At 40.9% G+C, this 23,529-nt stretch overlaps 1 protein-coding gene across 11 annotated transcripts in view; it reads left to right on the forward strand.

Annotated features, from left to right (window-relative positions):
- Positions 1 to 23,529, forward strand: part of sdk2a (sidekick cell adhesion molecule 2a) — a 79,835-nt gene that overhangs the window by 10,916 nt on the left and 45,390 nt on the right. For 4 of the 11 annotated variants that reach the window (XM_078950936.1, XM_078950934.1, XM_078950940.1 and 1 more), the window contains exon 1: positions 20,491 to 20,763. The exons of 3 other annotated variants lie outside the window; for them this stretch is intronic. In XM_078950936.1, the coding sequence (XP_078807062.1) occupies positions 20,589 to 20,763 (175 nt within the window). In that variant the 5' untranslated portion in view covers positions 20,491 to 20,588. Of the gene's footprint in view, positions 1 to 20,489; positions 20,764 to 23,529 lie in introns of those variants that run through there. 4 more of the 11 variants (XM_078950933.1, XM_078950935.1, XM_078950938.1 and 1 more) reach the window with 3 other exon arrangements.

Consider the following 23,529-nt stretch of genomic DNA (forward strand, 5'->3'; position numbering starts at 1 on the left):
TTCATCTGTTCCCCTTCAGTAGGTGACGACTTTAATTGATCAATTGAAGATCTGATTGGCTGCAGATGAGTGATTTAAGTCGGCATGTGTCACGTTGCTCGGTTTAGGTGCAGCAAAGAGGAACTCTGCTAAATTTCCAGAAGAGTTGATGTCCTTATTTTTGTCAAAAGTGAAGTATGAGCAGAGCCACTCCCTCTATATTCTGTGAAGGACTTTGATTGAGATAAGTGGGATTTTCATTGCATCTGACAGGCGTAACCTTGGTGAGTGTTCTTTTGCCGCCACTTGAGGAGCATGGCAGGCTTCGAGCGCTGGACACTGAGCATGAGTGAACCTTGGTTCTAACCTTGAGCCAGGCTCCTGCAGAGCAGACTCTCATTGTATAAGGCCAAATAAAAGCTGTGTGGAATCAGACTCAATAGAGCCAAACAGAGGATTTTTCTTTTGTTAAACAGTGCTGATAAAATTTTAACCAACACTATAAAGTTCTGGACAAATACTGTAAATGAAATAAAAAGGAATTCCTTCAGTTCTATATTTTTGTTTTTAGTTATCTATTTTTTTCTTTTGAACCGAAGTTTATCCTTTTTTCCAAGTTTCTGGCTTAGAAATAGCAACCCATCATGTTGATCTTATTAAACCGAAAAGGGAATATTGAATTTGTCATGTGTTCATAAATCAAAAAGCAAACATTGAAAAAAAAGGGAGAAATTCATCTGATTTTGTCAGAGTTAAACCTTTTTACCTCCGAGCCCTGGGAATTCGGTTTGATTTCCTCCCCATTCACCAAGGCTGCCATTATCTTCTGAAGGTGTGAGCTGCTCATGGGGGTCAGGGGCCAATTCAGCATTATTGAATAATAAATAAATAGAAATGTGTTCTGGCCCATAGGTGATCCCTGTTGTTTCTTTTCCTCTCACTTCCCAGAGCAGACAGACAGCAGCTGGAACCTTGTATTCTCTGTAATGGCCTGTATATATGCAGGGCTTCATATTTCAATCACTGGCACGGCAGTAGAAATTGGTAGTTTAAGATTAAGTTGAAATTGGAAAGTGGCTATCGTGCCTGCATGAAAAAACACATTTGAATCCCGGTGGGGAGAACGCTTGGCAGCTGCATCTGGGCGGCAATGTGACAAGCTCTTTGGAGTTTAAGTTAGGGCCACAAGTGCTTCCGCGCCTTTCATTCCTCGGCCAAATCATTTTCCTGTGCAGGTCATGTCAGGGACACGGGAATTGAGGAAGTATTTCATAATAACCCAGACGATCAATGATTCATCATCAAAAATATTAATGAGCCATAAAAGATGTATTGGACTCTGACAAAGAAGATCCACAGTGACATTGTTTAATGTCAGTGGAGTGTTAATACACTGTAATAAGACATTTGTAATAATTGATGCTTTGTGTTTGGCTACAAAAACTCCATGGAAAATGATGTTACAGTGGATATTTGTTTGCTTACGGCTGATTTGCTGTAAGACTGTCAAGTAGTGTGACTTTCACCTTGCGCTTTGTGCTGTCACTTCTCTGACACATTCTTCTATCTGTGCCACATTAACTGAATATTCATTATGCGCCTAATGGTGGCGCCTTTGAAGAGGAATGATCATATTTAATTTTCCTGCATGAGAAGGAATCGAGTCAGTGAGAGGAGAGTGGGGGAACGAAGAGGAGAATATGGGAAAGATAAAAGGGCGGGAGGGGGAAAATTGCATCAAGCTGTGAATGAAGCAGCACTGGGGCAAAGAGTTTATGGACAGTCTGTGGTGGGGCAGATAGGAGGAGGAGATGAAATGAGTCTACAGATTACTATAAGATTATATCAGTCTATCTGTCAGATAGTATTGATTGGACCGCACCTGTGGCTCCTGAACTCCTTCATCCCTCAATGCAAGTGCACGAGCGTGCGCCGCTCTCTCCTCCACAATGTGCCTTTCCAGCTCGGAACAAGAGGGCCCTTCATTCTGCTTCTTTTTTTTTTCCTCTTTTGCCAATAGACGGTTGGATTATGAGAGGAGAAAACGTTGAGCAACCAGTGTCTGCAGTGGTATTTCTCCACAGCAGGCGCTGCAGTGCTGGGCTCTGTTTATCGCTTTATCGATTACCATCACAAGGTAGTAATTTGCCGGGACTTGCAGCGACATGATTAAAGGTCTGCTAGCGATGCATGGTGGCTCTAGTTGGTGCCAGGTTGTCATGTTGATGAACACGCGCTGACACACGTACACAGACACTGACACACTGGTAAGCTGAGTGCTTCAGGCCGAGGGTTGTGGGGTGCATTCTTGTCATCGACATCAATGGCTTTAAATCTCCCGAGCTAACCTTTTAATGCTCTCAGATCCTCGTGGCTGGCTGGATAATTGATTGTGTTTGGTCTAATGGGATTAGGAGGCAGTTGTGGCCTTGGGCTGGACACAATGGCAGTAACGGTGGTGATGACTGAAGATGGTAGATAGATGCATAAAAAGTGAATGAATTGAGCTTTGAATTAGGAGGGAGAAGTGTGCATAAGAGGGGGCAGATGGACAAAGTGACAGAGGCAAGAAGAAGATTTGGAAACCACTGAGAGGATAAAAACAAGGCGAATAGATAGCTGCGGGTCCGCTTCTCAGTCCATCCCTAATTAGCTGTATGAGAAAACCAGGGAGCTGATGGTATCCCCAAGTGAAAAGCTTGTTAGTGTAAGAGATGCTATCTGCTGGTTATTGGTTTTGGCCATGTTTTTCTTGCTCAGTGAGTCACTGAGTCTGCAGTGTGCAGCAAGATAAAAGCGGCAGGAAAATGAGAGGTGGGAAAGCCCATCCTACTCCTATCTCCGAGGACAAAGGCCTTCCCGTCCGAACATTTGAAGAACTCCTGTGCTTTAGTTTTATCCCTTGAACCAGGGCTTGTTTAAGAGTGTCAGTCTCCCTGTCTTCTTTGAAATATTTCAACTTCTTTGCACTTTTGGCAAAAGTCAGAGTTTGTGTTTAGAATTCCAGTGGAGCTGGATTGCCCATGGACTATGATGTGTCCTTGAGCATTGCTGCTGTGAGTCAATGATCTTTAGTCTCCAAATGCAGTACAGAACATGAAATCCCATTAACAGGATGGCAACGTCCTCACCAGTTGAACTTTTTCTTTTCTTTTTCTTTTTAATGTTTCGTGGTACTCATCCAAGCAGTGCCTTGCAGTATAGAGGTTAACAAGGTCTGGCATCGCTGGATTGCTGGCTCTATTCACAAGTTCGACCAGCCAGATCATGCCGCAGATCCAGGTTTTGTCTCCAATGAATAGAGGCTGCTGAAGCCTACTGGTCCTTTATACTTGGCCACATTTTCACTCGCGATTAGAATATGCCAGGTCAGGAGAAATCCTGCCATTTTGCCAGCTTTCTCTGGCAAAAACGTTGAAATTATAATGTGTCACTGTGCTCGCGTGTCTGTTCATGTATCTATGACAGTACAAGTGCTATTAATGAAAGACAAACAGGAAAAAAGGGACAGAATGTAACAAGGAACAGTGGGAGGGTGGAGAAAAAGCCAGATGATAAATCTGGTGTGTATGGAGTAAGCTGTGTGTTTCAGTGTGCGCTCTAGTAGGAACAAGAGCGAAAATGGGAAACCGCACTGCACATGAAAAATCATCCAGTGTGTTTGCGAGGCAGAGAAAATGTGTCACTCTGACCTGGCTGCCTGCCTATTGTTGTCGATGAGACGACAGGTGAGGAGTTTCTATGGTTACCTCAAGCAGGGGTTGGGTTGGAATGAGTGTTTTTCTGTGACAGCCTTGTAATTTCACAGTTAGAACTTTTTTTAGGCTCCCGTGTCCTAGTTTTGTTTAGGGGATGCACAATATTGTAGCACCATATGGATGCAGCAGGTGTTACTAGTAGGTGAGTGCCAGTCTGTGCACGTAGAGGCTGTTAGAAAGAGCTATCAGTCAGCTCCCTTCTCATTCTGTAGAGACTTCCCAGATAGCTGTGTCCTTACAAGGGCCAGATGCTGCCTTGCTCCTCTGCCCTCTTCTCTCTCTTCCATCATTCCTAGTCCCACATCAAATATATCCAGTCTGTTTTCCCCCAAAGCCCTAAATCTCTTTAATTCCATCATCTGTTGCCCATTGAGTGCTACAATTTAGGCTTTACGCAGCATTTCAGTATGCTATTAAAGAAAAATCTGTAAGCTTGATTGTCAGGCACTGTAAAGGACATTCAGCAGTGAGTCTGTCTAACCGCTGCATTGCTCTCCCCAGAAACTCATTTTACCATGAATATATGGTGTTTGGCACAAGTACAGTCTCTAATACACATACATATGTGAGCAGAAAACACTCTTTTTTTATGAATCAAAAGGTTGTAAAATTAATAAAACCTGGTGAATTCACAACAAAAAGTATTATGTCATGCACTGATGCTATTTATAACTAAAAGAACAGCATAACTCAGCAGCATTATTAGTGACTTTAGAATGCACAGCTACGAGGAATTTTTCTGCATGAACTTTTTAGCCTTTTGCATCATTATGGAAGAGTTTTATTCCTTCGCTTCTTTACATTTTGCTAAGTTATGCAGCCAGGGTATGCAGAGGGCTCTTTTACCATCCAGCCACTGCATTTCAATCAGGTTGAGCTCTGGACTTTGAATGGGCCACTGCAACACCTTGATTCTTTTCTCCTGCGGCCATTCTGTTGTAGATTTGCTCATGTGTTTAGGATGATTGTTCTGTTGCAGGACCCAATTTTTGCCAAGCGTCTGCATTCACACAGATGGCTTTACATTTCACTTGAGAATTTTTTTTAGGGTATCAGGAGCAATCTGTTGTTGATTTCTGGACTGCTAAGTGTTTACGTCCTCGGGCTTCACAAAAAGCCAAATAATTATTTTGCCTTCACCCACAGAATAAAGTGAATGTAGGCTGAATGTATCTTTTTGCTTCAAAAATTGTGCCATGCATCCTGGAGAAACATCTACCTTTCATCTTGTCTATGTGATTCTTGTTGAGACTTATGTTGTTTTGGTCATGCATTTGGTCGACAAAGTCTTGTAATTGAACCCAATGACAATAAGGGTAGCATCCATTCCTTAAAACTAAACTTTTAATCTGTTAGAAAATTCTCTCCTTAAAAAAGGCAGAATTTCTCTTCAACTTCTGCTCATGGAATAATAATGGAGACAGAATCTTGGGAAATTGCCTTTTAGCTCTTCTTTGGTTTAATCATTTGTTAATGCAGGATCACTCCTGATCTCCTTTTCTTTGTTACTTTGTGTGTCTGGTTTCTCTGGAGCAGCAAAGTTTAAAACTTGTGCTTTAATGGAGCTCTTGGAAAGTGTGTCCTAAGATTTAGCAATTCAAATATTTTTGCTTCAGCTGCTATAAAACCAATCAGAATATATTCTAATACTAACCTGTTGGTGTTTATCTGTTCTGATAATAAACCCTAAACCTTGAAAAAAAAGAGGGAATTCTGTTTTAGAGCCACAGAATAAACCAATTGAGAAACACCGTTCTTTCACATGGTGAAAGATTTCGGCGCTTTTGTAAAATAACAAATGCATCTTAAAAAACATCAACACGTCTTTATCTTTCATGTTGCAGTAATTCACTTTAATTTATTTATTTTTTTAACTTGTTCTGTCCAACAACTGAGAAAACAGATGTGGGCTGAAGGCCTTTTGTGTTGGACAGGTTTTACTATTACAAAAAGATGTCATATATATTCAGAAAACCAGAGTGTAAATTTGTATAAACCCCTTTTTGTTCTTTTATTATTTTTTATTTATTTGTGACCTTTAGTGTGTGTGGGGAGGGAGAGGGGAAAAGTGTGTGTGTTGGGGCTGAGTTATTCACTTTTTTATGTCAGTCTGACTTAGAGGAGCATCAGCAGAGTTTAGAAGTGCTTCTTCATAACAAGCCTTTGGAATAGTTGATTGCCATTTTCTGTAATGAAAAACAAAACAAAAACACACTCCATTATCGACTTCCCTATCTCCAAAATAGAGGGACGCTCTCTCAGTGATAGGATATCAACTCGTTTTTATCTGTTCTTGCAGAGTTATACCAGTATAAATTGTTAACAGTTGTCATGCTGCTCTAAAGTTCTCACTTAACCTTTTTGTCCCTCTTGTTTCTCCGTCTACTCTAACACAATCAAGTTCATGCAACACACCTTATTTCCCTTGTGAATAATGCCCTTGGTCCATTCAGTTCAGCACTAGTTTGTAGTAGTTTTGCTTAGTTTTAAACCTTTAGCTCTAGAGATGCTAAATAACACCCTTTTTGACATACTGTAACTCTTCGACCCTTTATGCGATCAACGTGAATCCTCTGATTCTGTCGCTGAGAAAAAAAAACGCTTTTCTCTGCGACAGAATTAGCCGTTTTAAATTGATGGCAGAATCGGTTTAAGAGTTACGCTAGTCTAAATAATGTAAAGCTCTAGTGTTACATGGTTAACCTGTATACAAATTAAGGTTAAGTCTACTGTAGTCCTTGTGAATGGATGCTGGTCATGCGAGTCCATGATTACATTAAAGTCCAAATTTCTCTCTAAACAACTTTTGGATTATTTTTTCTGGATTTTCTTTGAGCAGATTTCTCCTAAAACCCCCTCAGGAGCTACAAATCAGATAATCTTGCTCATTGTTCTACAGCGACTGCAAACTCTTCTATGATTCCAACTTCCTTTTTAATCTGTTCATTCAACAGTAAGCTTACCTTTCAGAGTTACATGTGCTGTAGTTAGTTGTCTGATCATCTGTTAATATGGTACACTAAAACCATCTTTCGTAAAAGTAAATAAGCCTCAATTTGTTCATTACGGCCCTGACAGGCAAACCTGTCACAGTCTAAGGGAAATTACAAAGGGGCCATAATATATGAAAAAATGGACACCAATAAGTTAAGGAACACAGTTTATTAAGTGGAAGAAAGAACCTGTGTCCTGTAAAACAAAAAATTACTGTGCTGGTCCCAACAAAAGACAACAGAGGGATTGGAGCCTTGGCCAAACATTGACCATCGGAGTCAGAAGCTCCGTGCTAGGGCTGCCTGAGAAAATCTAACTAATCAAAAGGAATAAACAAAGCCTGCAAATGAAGACTACCAAGGTCCAACTCCAAACTAAAATAAATAACAAAACCCAACAGTATAAGACTGCTGAGGACCAGGAGGGGATAAAAAGATCAACAAACCAGCCCAGTTCCAACTGAAAGCACAACAGTTGAAATCATAATACTATTAAGTAGCTGCATCTCTTGGCAAAAACAGTTCCGAGCTTTACTGAAGTGTCAAGAACAGACCTTAGGAAACATATTGGTCACACTCAAATTAGCCTACCTCTTCTGTCAGCCCCTCTCAATCAGGTGCTGGAAAGCCTCAAAAAGGGTCATGAGTGTGATTGACCTTAATGAGCGCTGTGTCTCCCCGCAGAAAGAAGTCTCTGCTTGATGCAGCACTGCTCCCAGCTTGGTTTCACTTTAAACTAACTAGTGATCTGGAGGACTCCCAGTTAATGTGAACCGCTGAAATTGTTTAAACCCACCATTTTTCACTAAATTAAAAATATATTATTTCAAGAGAAGTTGAGTGAGTATGAATTTTTACTCCCCTCAAAAAGTCTGATCTAAGCGGCACTCAAGAGTCTTTCTTAGCCGGGTCACTGTGACCAAGTCAGAGATCATTGTTGCTGAGAGGTACTGCATGATCTAGGCACTCAACTAAATGAGTCATTCGCCCCACCATCAAATTATAAAATACTTTATTTTTTCTATATTTCTCACGATGGACCTTCTCTCTTGGGAAGCTATGTTTTTTAGGTGTGGTTGTCTCCCTTCTGTAGATGCTGAACGTCTCTAAAGTTAATGTGCATCTATCCAATCTAACAAAAGGATTGTTTCTGGCGATGAACCAGAAACTTCATTCAGCTGTTTGATGGGATTATTATCAACAAAATAATTCCTCTCTACCTATTTACTCTGGTACATCTGCGTCAGTGCATTGCTTCCATCTGGGAGTGTTTTTCACTCTGTATCTCACCGACTAAGATAAACAGAGATGTTGTTTGCTGTTGAGCCAGTGTCAACGTCTGTGATGTCACTGATACCCATTATAACAAACAAAACTGCAAAACAATGATACGGGATTAGCTTTCCGACAACGAGGGACAGCCCAAGGGTAGCGGGGAGATACAAACCCTTTGGTTTCTCATGTCTTGGCGACAGCTGTCTCTCCACATGTCAGCAACAGCAACTAATCTAATCCAAGGCTTCATGGCACCTCAAACGTACACCAACACTGATAAATATGAGAGCAACAACATCCCCCCTTCCCTCGGCGCACTGATATGCAAGGTACTGGATTATTTGTGGTGTTGCAGATCATCCCAAACCCTCTCACCCACCCAGTTAGCCTCAGAGGTGGATTAGAGGCACGGTAATCTGACTTTTGTAGGCTGACACATGTCAACTATTGAATGTCTGCTGAGAAGAGTGGCGGGTAATAGTTACAAATGGCTGGATAATCTGGGATGTTGAGTCTAACAGCTTTTTCTGTTTGTTTCATTGTCAACCACCTGGTCACAAAGAGACATTTGCATGAATATGGAGGTTAATATTCCATAGATATCTGTGCTGGGCTCATGGGCTTCCTTGACATTACCGCCCAGACATTCCCTCCCCAGCACAAACCCAGCCTGGGATTTCTGTCATATCCTTCCATGGGCAAGACTCACATTTTCATTTTGGTTCAGCCAGTGGCACTGCATAACCTTTTTCTCCTCTCTTGATCTCCTCTTCTTCTCTTCATCAGCATGTCAATCATCACAATGTTGTCACTCTGGATCTGTTTCTAACCTAAGCTGTCTTTAAGGTAAAATTCAAACCCACTTAAAAAAAAATATATAGGCAATTACGAACTGTGTTGATTCATGCCAGAAGTTCTACACACTTCTAGAACTTTTTTTTTTCTTTTTTCTTTGGTTTTTCCACATTTATTTATTTTTTTCACTGATCTAATTTGCAATATTTCCACATATTAGATGAAGCCTATACATGTGGAACAGAGTACACATGGTCAGGGAATTGAGAAGTGCAAATAATTCCCTCATGTGGAAAGGCTGCAATTAACTGGGGATGTCAGCCTTTGTAAAATATAATTGAGTTCAGGACGAAATGAACGTCTCTAATCCGTCCGACAGAGCACTGTCAATCAGTGTGCCTCGCATCCCCAAAACCAACTGTCATGCTTGTTTATGTCTGCCTTTCTACTGAGGTTTTGGACACTAATGCTCTGGCAGCTGCCTCTCTTTAATGCGCGGGTGACTGGGTGACTTTGTGTGTGCTTGGTGGGAGTGTGTTATTATTGCACTATATGGAAAGACTGGACATCTGTTTTCTCTAGACGAGCTGGTGATAAAATTGTGTGTTCATGCTTGGTGTCAGACCCCACTACGAATGAAGGAGTAACAATTTCTCCATTATTGAGCATAAATCGTGTCTTGTGACTTGCGAAATTATATCAGTGGGGAATATATCTATTAGCGTAGCATGACTTCACCTCATTTTTAGGGTCAAATAGCAAAAGCGCTCAGCTGTGGCCTTGGTCAGAGGGCTTTTTTTTCTGCTTCTAGATACAGTGGTGTACATGAATTACCTTTCCACATCACTGCAGTGCTGTGCAAAGCATCTTCAAGACATCTAGCTGGAAATGTCAACCATTTATGGCCTGCGATGGGGAAAAAAAACCTCAGCACTGACCTTAACGTGCACAGATAAATGAACCCACTTTACAGCAAGCCTTTTACTTCTCCGACTTTTGTGTTGTAAATTCCTTTCCACCCCTGTTGTTTTTTTAAGCTGCTTTAGGTTCTGCTCCATGACACTTCTCTAATCAGCTATCTCACGGAGCAGGGAAGTATTGGTAACTCATTGGATCCCACAGTGTCACCCAAACACTCTTTTGTCTTGTGTGTTCCTCTGTGTGGAATTTGTGTGTCTGGTAATTGCCTTTCAAGAGCCTCTTTAGCAATTCCCACAGACTCCCAACAGGCTCCCATGGAAATGGATTAATTACAGGGTGCCAGACAAATGGCCGCCCACAGTTTTGGTGGCTTTGTAAACTCTCTTGACTAATCAGCACAAGACAGAGTCTGGTCACTCACCACGACCTCATCACCAGACTGACACTGAAGCTGTGACTGCATGTCCCCCGGTCAAGGATTAATTGTGTTGAACTGCAAGTCTTATACACTAACTGACATCGCTGTGCCGACAAAAGCCGTCTTTTCCACTTCAGGCACCTGTGGATCTGATGTGACAAAGGAAATTTCTCAATTAATCTTACTGTATGTCCTAGAATAATTTTTTGTCAGCACTGTGATTGACACTCAATCGATTTCTAGGTCTATGGGTCGTACTGTTTTGAAAGCTGAATCATGTGTTTTTAGTGCTTTCTATGGGTGATAAAAATATGTAGGCAGGTGTACATTCTGTAGCCCTTTAACTGCATTGTAGTCCCTTAAATAAAAATAAAAAATAACTACAAAACTCTACATGGATTTTACAAAAGTCTCTTGAAACTTAACCTGAATTGGTCTGTCACCAAATATGCCTTCTAACACCACCATATGCTGAAGTTTCTTATCAAGTTTCAGTTCTCATTTAATTTATGCAGCCAGCTTTTTCTCATATGCAAAGAGTTGCCTGCAGCATTGTTTATGAATTTAAATTACCTAAAATCTTGGGATACAGCAGGAATACAGAGTAGTGTTCTGGGGTATCTCTAAGAGCGCCTTTGTAAGTGAATAAATCAGTGGCAAATGTGGAGGCATAAGGAATAGTAAAGAAGATGGATGTTGGGCGATTGTTTTTGGGCATGCTTGATCCTCTTGACAAATATCCAGATCCACATTCAGACTGCTCTGAGTCCTCCATCGACGCATTGTTTCAAAGCACCTGGCTTTTCAGGAAGATGAACTAAGACTTTCTTTTTTTCCCTGGTTGTTTATTTCGCTCTAGGTAAGGAAATGGGTTTTCACCATTCAGAGCACACAAAAGAGTTTGCCATTATCACAGCCGTAATCGACCATTACAGTTTCTCTCCCACTAGAGTGCTCGTTAACTGCAGGACAAAAAGCCTCCAAAACAGACAGCGCATCCTGGTGCAAACAACAGGCTTGTTCCGTGTGCCAGCTTAAACCAGCAGCTTGTAAATTGAATCCTGTGGCATAGAGTCAAGTTTACAGTTTTCATTGGAGCTTTGCCACAATCACCCAGCCTGCAGAGCCCCGAGCTGACCCTGAGGCTCAACAACACCTGGCTTCTCTCTTGTTAGTTATGGGCAGGGATCCAAACGAGACAAAAATGTGTGGGCAGTCACTGCATTTCATATCAAACAAAACCGTTTCTCATACACATTTCATACATCAGAAACAATGTTTTTTTGCCTCATGTCTACAGCTTTATTGTCTTTGTCAGCTGTGCTCCAGTGCACTTTTTCTTTTCAGGTCTTCCTGATTCACTGTGCTTCGCACCAAGTCTGCATCCATTTGTAGGTGTTTGCCCCTCTTTGTTAAAGCTTATTAACACAAACAGGCACAGAGAAAATACGAGATAGGAACTGTCAGCATGTGGACAAAATGAAGGAGGGCTGGAGATGGGGCAAGTTTTTACAAGTGTGTTTTCTGCTGAATGCAACTTTACGTACGCTTCAGGTGGCTCATTCTAGGCGCAAGCCTATGACAGAAATCCACTCACATCAGAGAAATTACATAGAACTGCCATCGCTTTACATCTACAGACCTTAACAGATGAACTGAGGAATACAGTTAAATAAAAACACAGAATGTAGCGTTGGTAAAATCAAGCTACCTCGGGGGCAAGGGGCAAAAGTCCTGGAGAAAACAACATTTGGCAGAGCTTTGCTAGGGGTTAGCCACTGTGTTGATGGACTTAAGGTGGAGAAATAATCTACTGATTGAAGTAACATTTGCGTGTAACTCCATGTCATCCGTTTATATCAAACACTTCTTTTCTTTCCAAATCTGCGCTTTAGATGTTTTCTTATTTAGATGATTTGTGGTCAAATGGGATTTTCAGGGACCGGACCACATATGGCCTGAGCTGGTCCCTATCTCTGCTGGAGAATGTAATCCCAGCCTCCTTCTGTCTTGCCTCATTATCAGATGGTCAGACTGCGTAGCTGTGTTATGCCACATACCAACACTATCAGCCCCCCATTTTTCACAGTACATTTATTCCCGAGTAATACTTTTCTCTTTAAACAAAAGTCTCCTTCCGCTTTCTTTATCTTTCTCCCAACTGTGGCTGACCAGGATATTTGACGTGCTGTATTTTACGGACTGACAGGATTGAACAGAATGCTGGGCATTGCAAGAGATTACAAGGAGAAAAGTAGAACAACAGCAATGTACAGATTACAGGCAGGATTTGTGTGAGGAGCACATGATATCCTCTCTCATCCTTTTATCAGATTGGCTGTGATGGAGAGGCCTGTGACTTCGTGGCTCTAGAAGTTTGGATTCGTTTAGACAAAGCCAGATCAAGACAGAGAGGGATGATAGTTGTTCAATAGAAAATCACCTCACAGTCAAGTCAGATGACTTTCCTACCAAAAACATCTTAACTTGTAATCACAAATCTACTATTTGCTCAATCGGGAGAGGGAGTGTTTATGTGATTGGATAAAATCAGAAATCTATTTTCTGCCCCTCTAATTGTGGCAATGCATGTACAGTACTTTGTACTAGGGACACACCAAAATGAAAATGTGTGGCCGAAGTCGAATAAAAATTAAAACACTTGTCTAAATACTGAGTAGGTACTGAACATCAAATGTGGAAGTTGAGTCTTTCTTCTTTTTTCAAATATTGCATAAATAGCCTAGAATAAACTTTAGACATGTTTTCGCTGCTCATTCACTGCAAACTGCACTTCTTTTGTTGCTCTGAATTACTTTAAAATACGTCCACACTGCTGACATTTTAAAGAAGGTCTAAGATCATTAATGTAAGATTGCTTCGTTGCATCACACGCCACTATTCGGCCTTACTTTATAAGTCACTCCCACCGAAGGCTTGTTGCTTTCGTTGCAGTATTCGGCTAAATATATTTGGTTGCCAAAAATACGGTCCATCCCTTTTTTGTACTTAATGGAAGCCTGGGTTTCCGTGCCTCTATGTGGGGCTCTGATTGGTCCTGCAGAGAAATATGGGTAGTTTTATTTGAGGTAAGCTTTCCTCTTCTAAAGTAAAAGCGGTATGATTTTATCCAACTAATAATTAAATCAACAAAGCTAGGTTTTTGTCACTTACCAGGTCAGAACAGCATTGTTTTCCTTTACATTTGTATGCTGCCTAAAGGAAGACTTTAACAGTTCCCTTTTGTACTTTAACACCTGTATTTCAGAAATTCTGGCTGTGACGGCACCAAACCAACAAGGACAGGTCCATTACTACTTAGGTTGACAGAGTTTTGTGATGTGATGTCGTCTCAGACCTTTGCCTTTCTCTTGGTCTGTTGCAATATATGTAACCATCGTAAGACAAAACCCCACCACACTGACAAACCGACGGAAAGAGATAAATGAAAGAGCAAAGAAATGAAGTAGTTGGATAGAGGGTAGCAGGGGGAGGAAAAAGGCCGTAGAAAAGTAGAGTGAAAGCGACGGAGATGGAAACAGATCGAACAAGAGGATGCTGTGACAATTATAGGCAACAGAGCTCCTAGCTTCAGAGTGAAACCCTATTTCTGGGAGCTGTCTATTCTTCCGAGTGTGAGACAGTAAATACCTTGTGTATGTCTTTCCGAACGCCATTGTGACGACCAGTTTCACAATGAAAACCCTGATGAGGAGCACATGCAATTGCTCTCTCTTAATAAAATCTCACAATTCCCATTACACTGTAGCACAAAGGGCCCCACGTCTGGCCGCTGATTGAGTTCCTACTTTCTGGAGGCTATAGGAGCCTAGCCACTCCCTCCCACCACCACCCTTACCCACCTTACCACGCTTCCATACTCTGCCTTTTGCTTCTCCCATCCAACGCTTTCTCGTTCTCGGGCTTGACACAAGTGAGATCTTATCCTGTAGTGTTCGAATCATCAGCTTTCCTTTTACCTCTCTTTCTCAGCCCCAGGAACAAATTAATCTTGCACAGAACAAAGAAAGGTCTCCTTCTGCTGCTGTGATTTGGCAGCGTTACATCATTGGATGAGAACTTCTGCTCAAACATCTACCTTATGTCTTGAAAGGGAATCAGAAGAGTTTCTCTGGTTCTGTTGACAGTGGCGAACTCATTCTTTTCTACGCAATTTTTACACAAAATATACATTTGTGGTAGCGATTAGAAAACTGGGTTGCAAATAATTGGATGCAACTTTTGTTTAAGTAGAAGCATAGGGCATATCTAAATATCGTTGAATTTGCAAAACCTACATACTTAATTTTGTATAAAACGGGGGAAATAAACCCTTATTAGGAAATTCTTTAATAGCTCTGTCAAGGAATACGTCTGGCTATTAGGGATTTTGAGATTTAACAAGAGTCACAAGGTTGGATGGATTCCTTTTTATGGGAAAGGGCAAAAGGATTCCCAGAAGTGGGGTAGGTTGTGGGAAAGTGGATTTTCTTGGTGTAATTGTCTTTTTTTCTTGAGCAGAACTTTAGTCTTTAGTATATAGTGAAATAAAAAACAGATTTCTCCTGAAGTTCTGTTTGTAGCAGAAGTTGCAGAAACAGTTACTTTGAGTCCATTTGGATCAGTGCTTGGATTTTTCAAACAACAAAGTTAAATCATTGCAGCATTTCACTGTCAGGTCTTTCATGGACAATGTCAGTAAAATTAAGCCGGCTCTCAGAGATGAAAGCCTGTGTGCAGATGCAGTTTTAATTTAAATTCAGCCGTTTGCGGACAGAGTGCAGACTCGTTTAACCTTTGAACATCTTTTTAAGGTGTGGTTTTGGCGTTGAAATGCAGTAGTTATCAGAGCATCACTGTGGTTGCTACAAATTAAAGGATAAGCCAAAATTCAGATTTGATTTATTAAATCCCACAGACTCACACCCACTTTGAGGGTTACTGCAGCCCACATACACTCTGTAGCGAATGAAAGAGGTAATTTTCTTCTCCTCGTCGAGTTGTCATGATATAATCAAAGTGCTATATGGGCAAAATTATGCATGCAGGCACATACGTCAACACATGCTCACTCAGCCTCCTTATAGGCAGTAACCCATGGGGACCTTTTGATTAGCTGTTTTCAAAATGTGAGTCAGGTAAACTGAGGCGCTCCCTGCTGCTATGCGATGCTAGTAAAGGTCAGCAGCTGGTGGCGTCGCTTCTGTCTACACCTCACGCACTCCCTGAGCTGGGCTCACACACCCAGGGACGAAGTTAAATAAATAAATTATGCCTGTTTTTAGTTGTTGGCTTTCTATGTGCCTCAGACGGTGTCTTTCTTCCAAGCTGATATAGAAAGAGCAGCTTTTTGCATTGTGCTTCCTCCTCAGATGATTGCTAGACACGTATCATTTTCTTGCAGAGAAATAAAAAAGTGTAAATATGAGAAAACATAGCTGCTTGCTTTTGCTGACTTCAGTTTCCTGTTTAGCTGAAGTTGTTTTATGGACTCCAGAGTGCTCAACTGCCCATGTCAGAATAAATTCTATAGTAGATTAGCAGAAGGGCAGTTTTTGTTGTGCTTGTAATGTATGCATATCCTTTACATTTTATTCCTCATCCCTGCTGGCAGAGTTGACAGAATCGAGGATAAGGTTGTCAAACCGGTTGGACGCCATCTTTTATTTCCTCCACAACAAATTCACCAAAGTTTTTACGTCTGATCTGCCTGGCCTGGTGACAGCAAGACACGAGGGGGGCAGACTGACTCATTACAAAAGACGGCGGCTCATGCTGACTAATATGCTACAGTTGCTAATACTGTGGAGAGCCCATCCCCTCTCGTTTCATTGAGAAGGAGGAAAACAAAAAGGAGTCAGACTGAATCCAGCCATGGAAAAAATTATTTTGTTAATCTCCAGTCAGACTGCCACAGTGATAGTAATCCTTCAGGAACACCCTTCAGCAATATAGGTAGGCTGTCAGTCTGGTAAAGACACACACACATATTAATGATTGGCCTCTAGGATATCCAATTTTTTTAAGATTGACGTTTTGTCATTAAAATTACTGTTTCACTTTCGGCAATAGATTTTATCATCATTTATCTGGACAAATGAGCTGGTATCACCAGATTTGTCGCTCTTTGTAGCTGCTTTTAAGGAATTTTGGAAGTGCAGTGCTTATTAATCCTGTAGACAACCTGCTATTGACATTGCATCTAATTTCCTGCAGGATTGTCTGTTGAACATTAAATGAAAGTCAGAGCAGAAGCTGTCATGTTTCTGAAAGCCCCGCAATACCGGCGATCAGAGGCAAATTGATGCCATGTAAATCGATGAGAGTCGTCCATGGACTTATATATACTGACTGAGGGTTAATGAACAAACCGCCATGGAGATTGCAAATTAAACCCAGGTGTGAAGAAGCTAAATGGCAGAGCAGGAAGACACAGATAAAAACAGGAGCATTCAGTACTTAACATAACACAAAAATTAAACTGGGTCCAAAGAACTAAAATCCCAAATCCTCAGAGGATGTGTGGTTCTGAAGGTCTTAAGCATTTGGGGTGAGGCCATTTTCAAGAAAAAAAAAAGTCATTTATTGGCTTTTTTTAGTGGTGCAGCGTGGGCATTGATTTTTCTGGCAGAGGAGTGGACTTGCCAGCGACGGGTAACTGTCTTTTAAGTTGTATTATAAAAACAATATTTTTGTGGATAAACACTTTACATTTTAAGTCCAAGCTTTGGTCTTTAGGTTTTTCAAGCTGCACCATGTTGAATTTAAAAAAAAAAAAAAAAAATTCTGAAAGTGATTATAACTTAAACAGCTTAAGTCAATTTTTGGCTTCTTTATCGACATTTTTTTTCCCCCCAATTAAAATATAATTATTAAAAACTCTCGCAGACAAAACCACATAATGATGCAAGTCACAGCTCTCCAAAAAAATAAAAAAAATAAAAACATATATACTTGCATATACAGTATATACAGAAAGACCGTCTTTCCAAAAGCCATAAAGTGAATGGTCCTTGTCATCTTGCATTTCCTGTTATGTTTTATCCTATCCTTTTATGTTTCAATTTTTTATTTTTTATTTTTTTTATTCTTTACTCTCATTGTGTCTCTTTTGCTGATTTTCATCTGGGCAATTGTCTTGTTGTGCCATACATAGTCTTCTCTTCCTCTACTTGCAGACAAATCCACATTTCACCTCTTTGTTGTGCAATTGCTTGACCTGCTTTGTCATACACTTCTTTTGTTTTTAGGTTATCTGTCACAGCAGCAATTTCACCTTGTTTTGCCGTAGTAAAGGATCATTTAAACTCATCTGTTTGTGTATTCGGGTTCTCTACGATACCTTAGATTGGCAGGGGGACAGTGAGGGCTGTGTCAAAACCTTTTGCTTGTGCTTTTTGAACAATTATTGAGTTTCCTTTTTAGCCCCAATTTTTTTTTATGAAATGGTGTATTGACTACTTCCAGAATAAACAGCTTTCCCTTCTTCCTTCAGTTGTTTCTGATTTTTTTTCTTCTTCTCTGTGCCCTTGGCTACACACAAGTCCAAAGCTTTATGTCTTTTCTTCCCTATTTTGAAAAATCTTTGGTTAGTGGCAAATAACCTGCTGCTTTTTTATGGGGCAATAAGACTCGCTGCCAAGGTAGTAGATCCTGAGCATTTGAATATTCATCTGCAGCCATCTGATGCTTAATTTTGCAGTGGGAAGAATATTTTTTTTCTGTTAGTGACTCCCACAGAAGGTCACATTCGTGCAGGTGCTGCTGCATAGCAAAACATTTCATTCTGACTTCTTTGCAAACTTCTCGAAGGTCAGCTGTATAGGGTTGCAATTTTCCAAGTAGTATCTATCTTCTTAATTTTATTTATTTGGTTTCTAACTCTGTGAGGACCACTTGGAGATTATCAGATACTGAAAAGATCTCACAGCAGCACTTGCACGTAGGAAAAGTGAATGTTAAAACAAAGTTTTGAGAATAAAAAAAAACATTTTGTATTTTCTTGTGATTGTTATAAGAAATCATGTGTTTACATAAAAAGTAAATGTTAAAAAAAAGTATATTTAATAAAAATATGTACTTGCTCATGGAAATTACATTCTTTTTGTAACCCAACTATTCATAAAAAGAAAAGATGGTCTGATATTTTGTGCCAATATGTTGAAATATTCCAGCAGAGGCTGCTGGGTAATTTATAAACATGACATTGTCTGGCTGATATGCAATGGATGAGATCAGAGTGGATTAGAGGAATGTGGAGACAGGTTGGTGGGAACAGATCACCTAGATTCAAAAGGGATTTCTAACACTTTTAAATGAGATATGGGCATGCATTCAGAGATAAGAAAGCTCATGAAAATAGGTCAATTGTTCTGCAGGTTTAGATTGTGATTAGGAAGATTACCAAGCAGGGTCTCAGGCAGACAGTAGCCAAGTTGTGCTTGACTAGCAGCTCACCCTTGTCCTTTCACCAGGATTCAAGCTTTGTTTTTTTTTTTTTCATCAATAAACCTAAATTCTGGAGCTTGTGTCGGGCAGCAGACATCCTGCTGGAGCAGAGCATAACAAAATAGGATAATTTGGTTCACTTTCAGAGCAAACTCTGCTTTAATGAAACAACTATTTTGGTGCCACTGCTCCATCGCTGCATTTATCTCGGAGTGACAGGAAGAGAAGCACAACTGGCCTGAGCTTGAGGTCTGCTATTGATTGATCAAACTATTCAGAGCTGAGGAGGCGGGAAGGGGTTCCCTCTAGTCTTCTATCCTCTCCTAATGAAAATGAAGCAAAGTTTGCTGCTGCCTTTGATCAGTAAAGGATTAAAACAGTCTTGCTTTTGGAAGTAAAGATCAGAGATGTCTGTCTCACTGTCTTTCTGAAGTATTAGCGGGAGCTATACATGTAGCTTTCAGCTATGGAGTCAGACGAACTGGTTTAGTTTAGTTTGTGAGTGGCATTTCTAATATGTCTGCTCAGAAATCACTTTTTTTTTGTCATTTTCTTATCCACACCTAAAATTATCCATTCTGTCTTTTCTGAATTCAACTTTTCTTTCGAAATGCGTGACAAATTTTTCTCTAAATCCATTAGGTTTGAAATTTTGACAGTTTGCGTGTGTGTTTTGATTAAAAAAAAAAAGCTGGTAGGAATCAATACATTCATTTTGGTATGCTTGGCAGCGAGTCCAACAACAATTTGAAGGAAGTTCTGAAAAACACTAATAAAGTTGAAGTCCGAGTTTTAATAATTAAAGCGGATTTTCTTTTTTTTTTTGAGAGAGAAAACATTTTCATGGGAACCGGGAGGTGGAAGGCTTTGATACAGCCTTGATGCATTCATAAAAGTTTCAAATGCACAGAGAGTAATTGACATTTTTTGTAAGTTGGCAGTTAGAACCACATATGCTAAGTGGACTCTCCAGTTTGTGCGGTCGGTCTCTTTCTCTGTGTGTCTCGCCTGTTTGCTTGCTTTGGCGAGCTCACAAACACGCGCGCTTGTGCACATTTTGGGTTTGATCTGCTTTATGGATTTCTTGTGCGGCTCAGTTGAAAAATTCAGTTAATTGAGCCGTGCTGTGAAGTATCTATCACACGAGGATACAGTCATTTTTCAAAGCATGGACCATGCAGCATCTGCATGATGCCTACATTGCAAAATGAAACTGTAGATAACAGCTGATTAATGCATGGATGTGCCTGATTTGTCAATAATGTAAAACACACAGAGGCAGTTCGGCACTTTGGGTGATGAAGCAGTCGACCAGGTACTTAGGTGTTGAAGCTTAGGGGCAGCGGCAGTGTGATGGAACAACGACATGTGGCTTCACTTTGTTTGCATGGCCTTATGAAGCAGCTGTCTTGCCTCCCAGCAGCCTTCAGAATGATCCATTTATGCTAATGTTGCCCACCAGAGGGTTTGGTGTGGCTATTTAACTTGTGCGCAGTTTTCCCTTATGTATGTTAGCACAAAGGGAGGGGGGGGAAGGCTGAAGATGTCTGATTGGCCTCTGTAGGAGCTTGGTGCATGAGAAAAGCAAATCTGACGTTATTTCTTATTTATCAGAACTCATAAGGGCATCAAAAATGAGTAATCTTGTTGTCTTCTTCTCCAATATACCCATTTAATCCCGTATTTTCTGCCAAATTAATGCATAATATTGAGCTGGTTACTTCAGAACATCAAGATTAAAACCCTGTGCTGAAAAAATAATCTGCCTTCAATGAGAAATGGAAGCAATCAGTTATTATACTCCGATTTTTATTCCCTGTATTGCTTTTCTTTCTTTTTTTTTCTGTCAATCAACCGCTTTTTCCATTACCAAGCAGAAACTGAGTGACACTTTTTTTTCTTTTGTAAAGTCCAATCACCCAGAGAATGTGCAGATCCTTCTCAGTCCTCCATTTACCCCCGTTACTTTACCTTTCTACCTGTTAAGACTTCCACAGGCAAATGCTGTTATCTTCCAGGCTTTTGAGAAGCTGTCACATCCACTGGCTGCCTCCTCCTTCAAAGGCGGCTCCACACCACCGTGCTGTATGCTCTCTCTGTGGTTCCCCACTCCTGCTGCGAGGCACATGCAGTGATGTCAAACTTGGACTTTGGAAAAAGAGGAATCAACACAAAGGTCAGGATGATGGAAGGAAGGAGAGCATTTGAGTGAAAGATTGAGGGGTGCCACTGCAAAGTTGTTTCTCTACCCCCCTCTTTTTTCCAAAGCTGACTATTGATTTTCCTAACCTGAAACACAGCCGCACTAAAGCTCTCCATCGTCCTATAGATTGGAATTGATTGCCTTAAGGCTTTCTTGTCCTGTAAATATTTGCAAGGCCTTATTGATTCCATTAGTGACTGGCTACTATTTGTCACAAAAGTATAGATCCTTGCTGTCAGTACAACTGACCTAAAGCTGGGAGCCCACCCTTTCTTATTATTATTTTATCTCTCCATGAGCGGTTCAAACATTTTAAGACTCAGTGAATGAAAGTGAAAGACTATTGCTTTAGTTATAAAAAGAATTACTTTAATGACTGTGATGTGGTTAAAAATCCAGTTTTTAAGGGGAATTTGTCTTTGTTTCCTTAAGCCAGAAACTAATTAAGACTTTAGGTCAAATCATTTGTGTCTTTTGTGTAGCCAAGCAGCTATTTGAGCGAATTTGGGCTGCTTACAAAGTGTGTGGAGGATTAAACACCATCATCCAGCCGACCTCTGGGATTCTGGCTATGACATATTTTTCCTAAAGATTGTTAAAGCTTCAGAAACTATATCTTTAAAATAAAATCTGTTCATAGCCAAATGGTCACATACTTGAATTTTGTTTTCCTGAAAGCAAGATAGCTTACATTCTTAGTTTTTCCATTAACACATCCTGAGAGAAAACAGCTCTACTACATTTAAGGTTTAATGTTCCGGTGTAAAAAGCAGTAATGTGTAGGCAGGTATACATAGAAATACGCTGAATGCGATCCTTCTTTATGGAATTCTTCTTTTCTTGATTAAAAAGGAAGCAGGGAGGTACCTGTTTTAGCCGTAGCCTCACATGATTAAAAGCTTTCTAACAAAGCACGCTCATGGTCCAGCCGTGAGATGAGGCATGCATATAGATAGCGGTTGTTTCATCTGATTTAAGGACGTGAGGGGCCGAGAGAGTGCTGTTTAAGAACACAGGGGAGAGGGAAGTGGCCCACGCACTGCTGCTCTGTTAACCCGCATCTCCTCAACCCCCCAACCCCTCTCCGTTCTCTACTGTTGTCTCAAGAACACAAAGACTATTTTCAGGCAGCCAATCCACGGGAGCAAGGGAAACTGCAGTCCTGCATGCCCTTAAAAGCCTTCATGACTTTTTAATTGGTGGCTCAGGGCTCTACGTCCGGTGGTTGGAGAGACGACCCCGCTGCCAATGCTGCACTCCATGGGGGGATCAAATACCTCCCTGCCTGAATCTAGGGCCCTGTCAAAGCAGTCAGGCGTGGGGTGGGCGAAGGGTGGCATCTGACAGTGAAGAAGGGAGGGCAAAAAACAGAATTGGCAGCAGAATAGAGCAGCTGAGATGGAAGACGGCAGTGGGGGCTATGAGTGAATGTTTGCAAAGGGAAAAAGAATTAATGCGAAACCTCATAAAGAAGGAATAGCCCTGCACCGAAATGGCAATTTCTCAGGTGAGAAAGAGTTTGTTCAGTGGAGTTGTAGGAGAAAAGTGTGTGTGCGAGGGAGAGAGAAAGCATGCGCCTGTGTGTGCACGCTTCGTTTGGTAGGGGCAACACAACATTTGGAAGTGATGGATTGTTACAGCATACCAAACAGAGTGGGAAAGGTGGGCGGTGGGTTTTATTGGAGCGCTGGAAAGGTTTTGTGATGAATAATAGTCATGAGTGAATTGGTCATTGTCAAAACTCTCCAGAGCCTATTGAATCAGCAAGGCTAGGGCTTTACAATGAGCTTCAGCCATGGAGATCATCCTGTTGGATCGTAATAGATGGAGAGTGAGCTGATGGAGGCAGGAGGTACAATAGATGAGGCTGGAGTAGCATTTATTTGTGAGGAAACGGGACGCGGGACGGACCTCCGTGCCTCCTACACACAGTGGAGATCTCATGCGCGCAGGGATGTGCGGGCTCGTAATGAGCTGAGTAAGCATGCTACAAAGGTTGCATGCTTGCTAATGATGACCTGTTGACCATTTGGTAATGATCCCCCATCAACTCAACCAGGAACAAGTTGGGCTTTGATCTCGGAGTCATTAGCAGGCTGCGGAGTATACACAGGTTTCTTTAATCTGAAGAAGAATTCAAATATACATGGATAGATCTTTACAGGCATTTCCAGTTTGATCCATAAAGAGGTAATCATATTCAGATCTGAACACCTTCTGTGCTGTCAGAATCATTGACTGTTCATAACAGCCTCCGAATACTTTCAGTGACGCTGACACGCAGTGAAACACAAAAAGCCCTTGAATCCGTGTCAGAGATTAACCATGTGATTTACTTGTTATACTAAAGGAGAAGTAATAAATAAAACTGATGATTTATTAATATCCAGAGTTTAAATACACAGCATTATGTGTATGAAAGCACATTACTTGCCATGGCACGGTAAGTTAAAGTGCTTCGAATAAAATCCTTAAGTGCCTACAGGCATTTCAAAAACGGCAGCCGATCTCTGAGCCGTATCTCCTCCGTGTCTCACTAATGGAACTGATGTAAATATGTTCATTTGCGAATCTTCCCTCCAATTTAGTTCTGCTCATGGTGTAGATAAAGATTATCCAGGGATTATGAGGTCTGGAAAAAAGGGCTTTTTGATGTGTATTTATGCATGGCTTATAGATGTAGTAATATGGATTTAGTTGTCATCATGGGTGGAAAATATGGAGAGAAAAAAAAAAAGT

The sequence above is a fragment of the Oryzias latipes genome, chromosome 8, assembly GCF_053564925.1.
Source record: "Oryzias latipes strain Hd-rR chromosome 8, Olatipes_Hd-rR_3.1".
NCBI lineage: Eukaryota > Metazoa > Chordata > Actinopteri > Beloniformes > Adrianichthyidae > Oryzias > Oryzias latipes.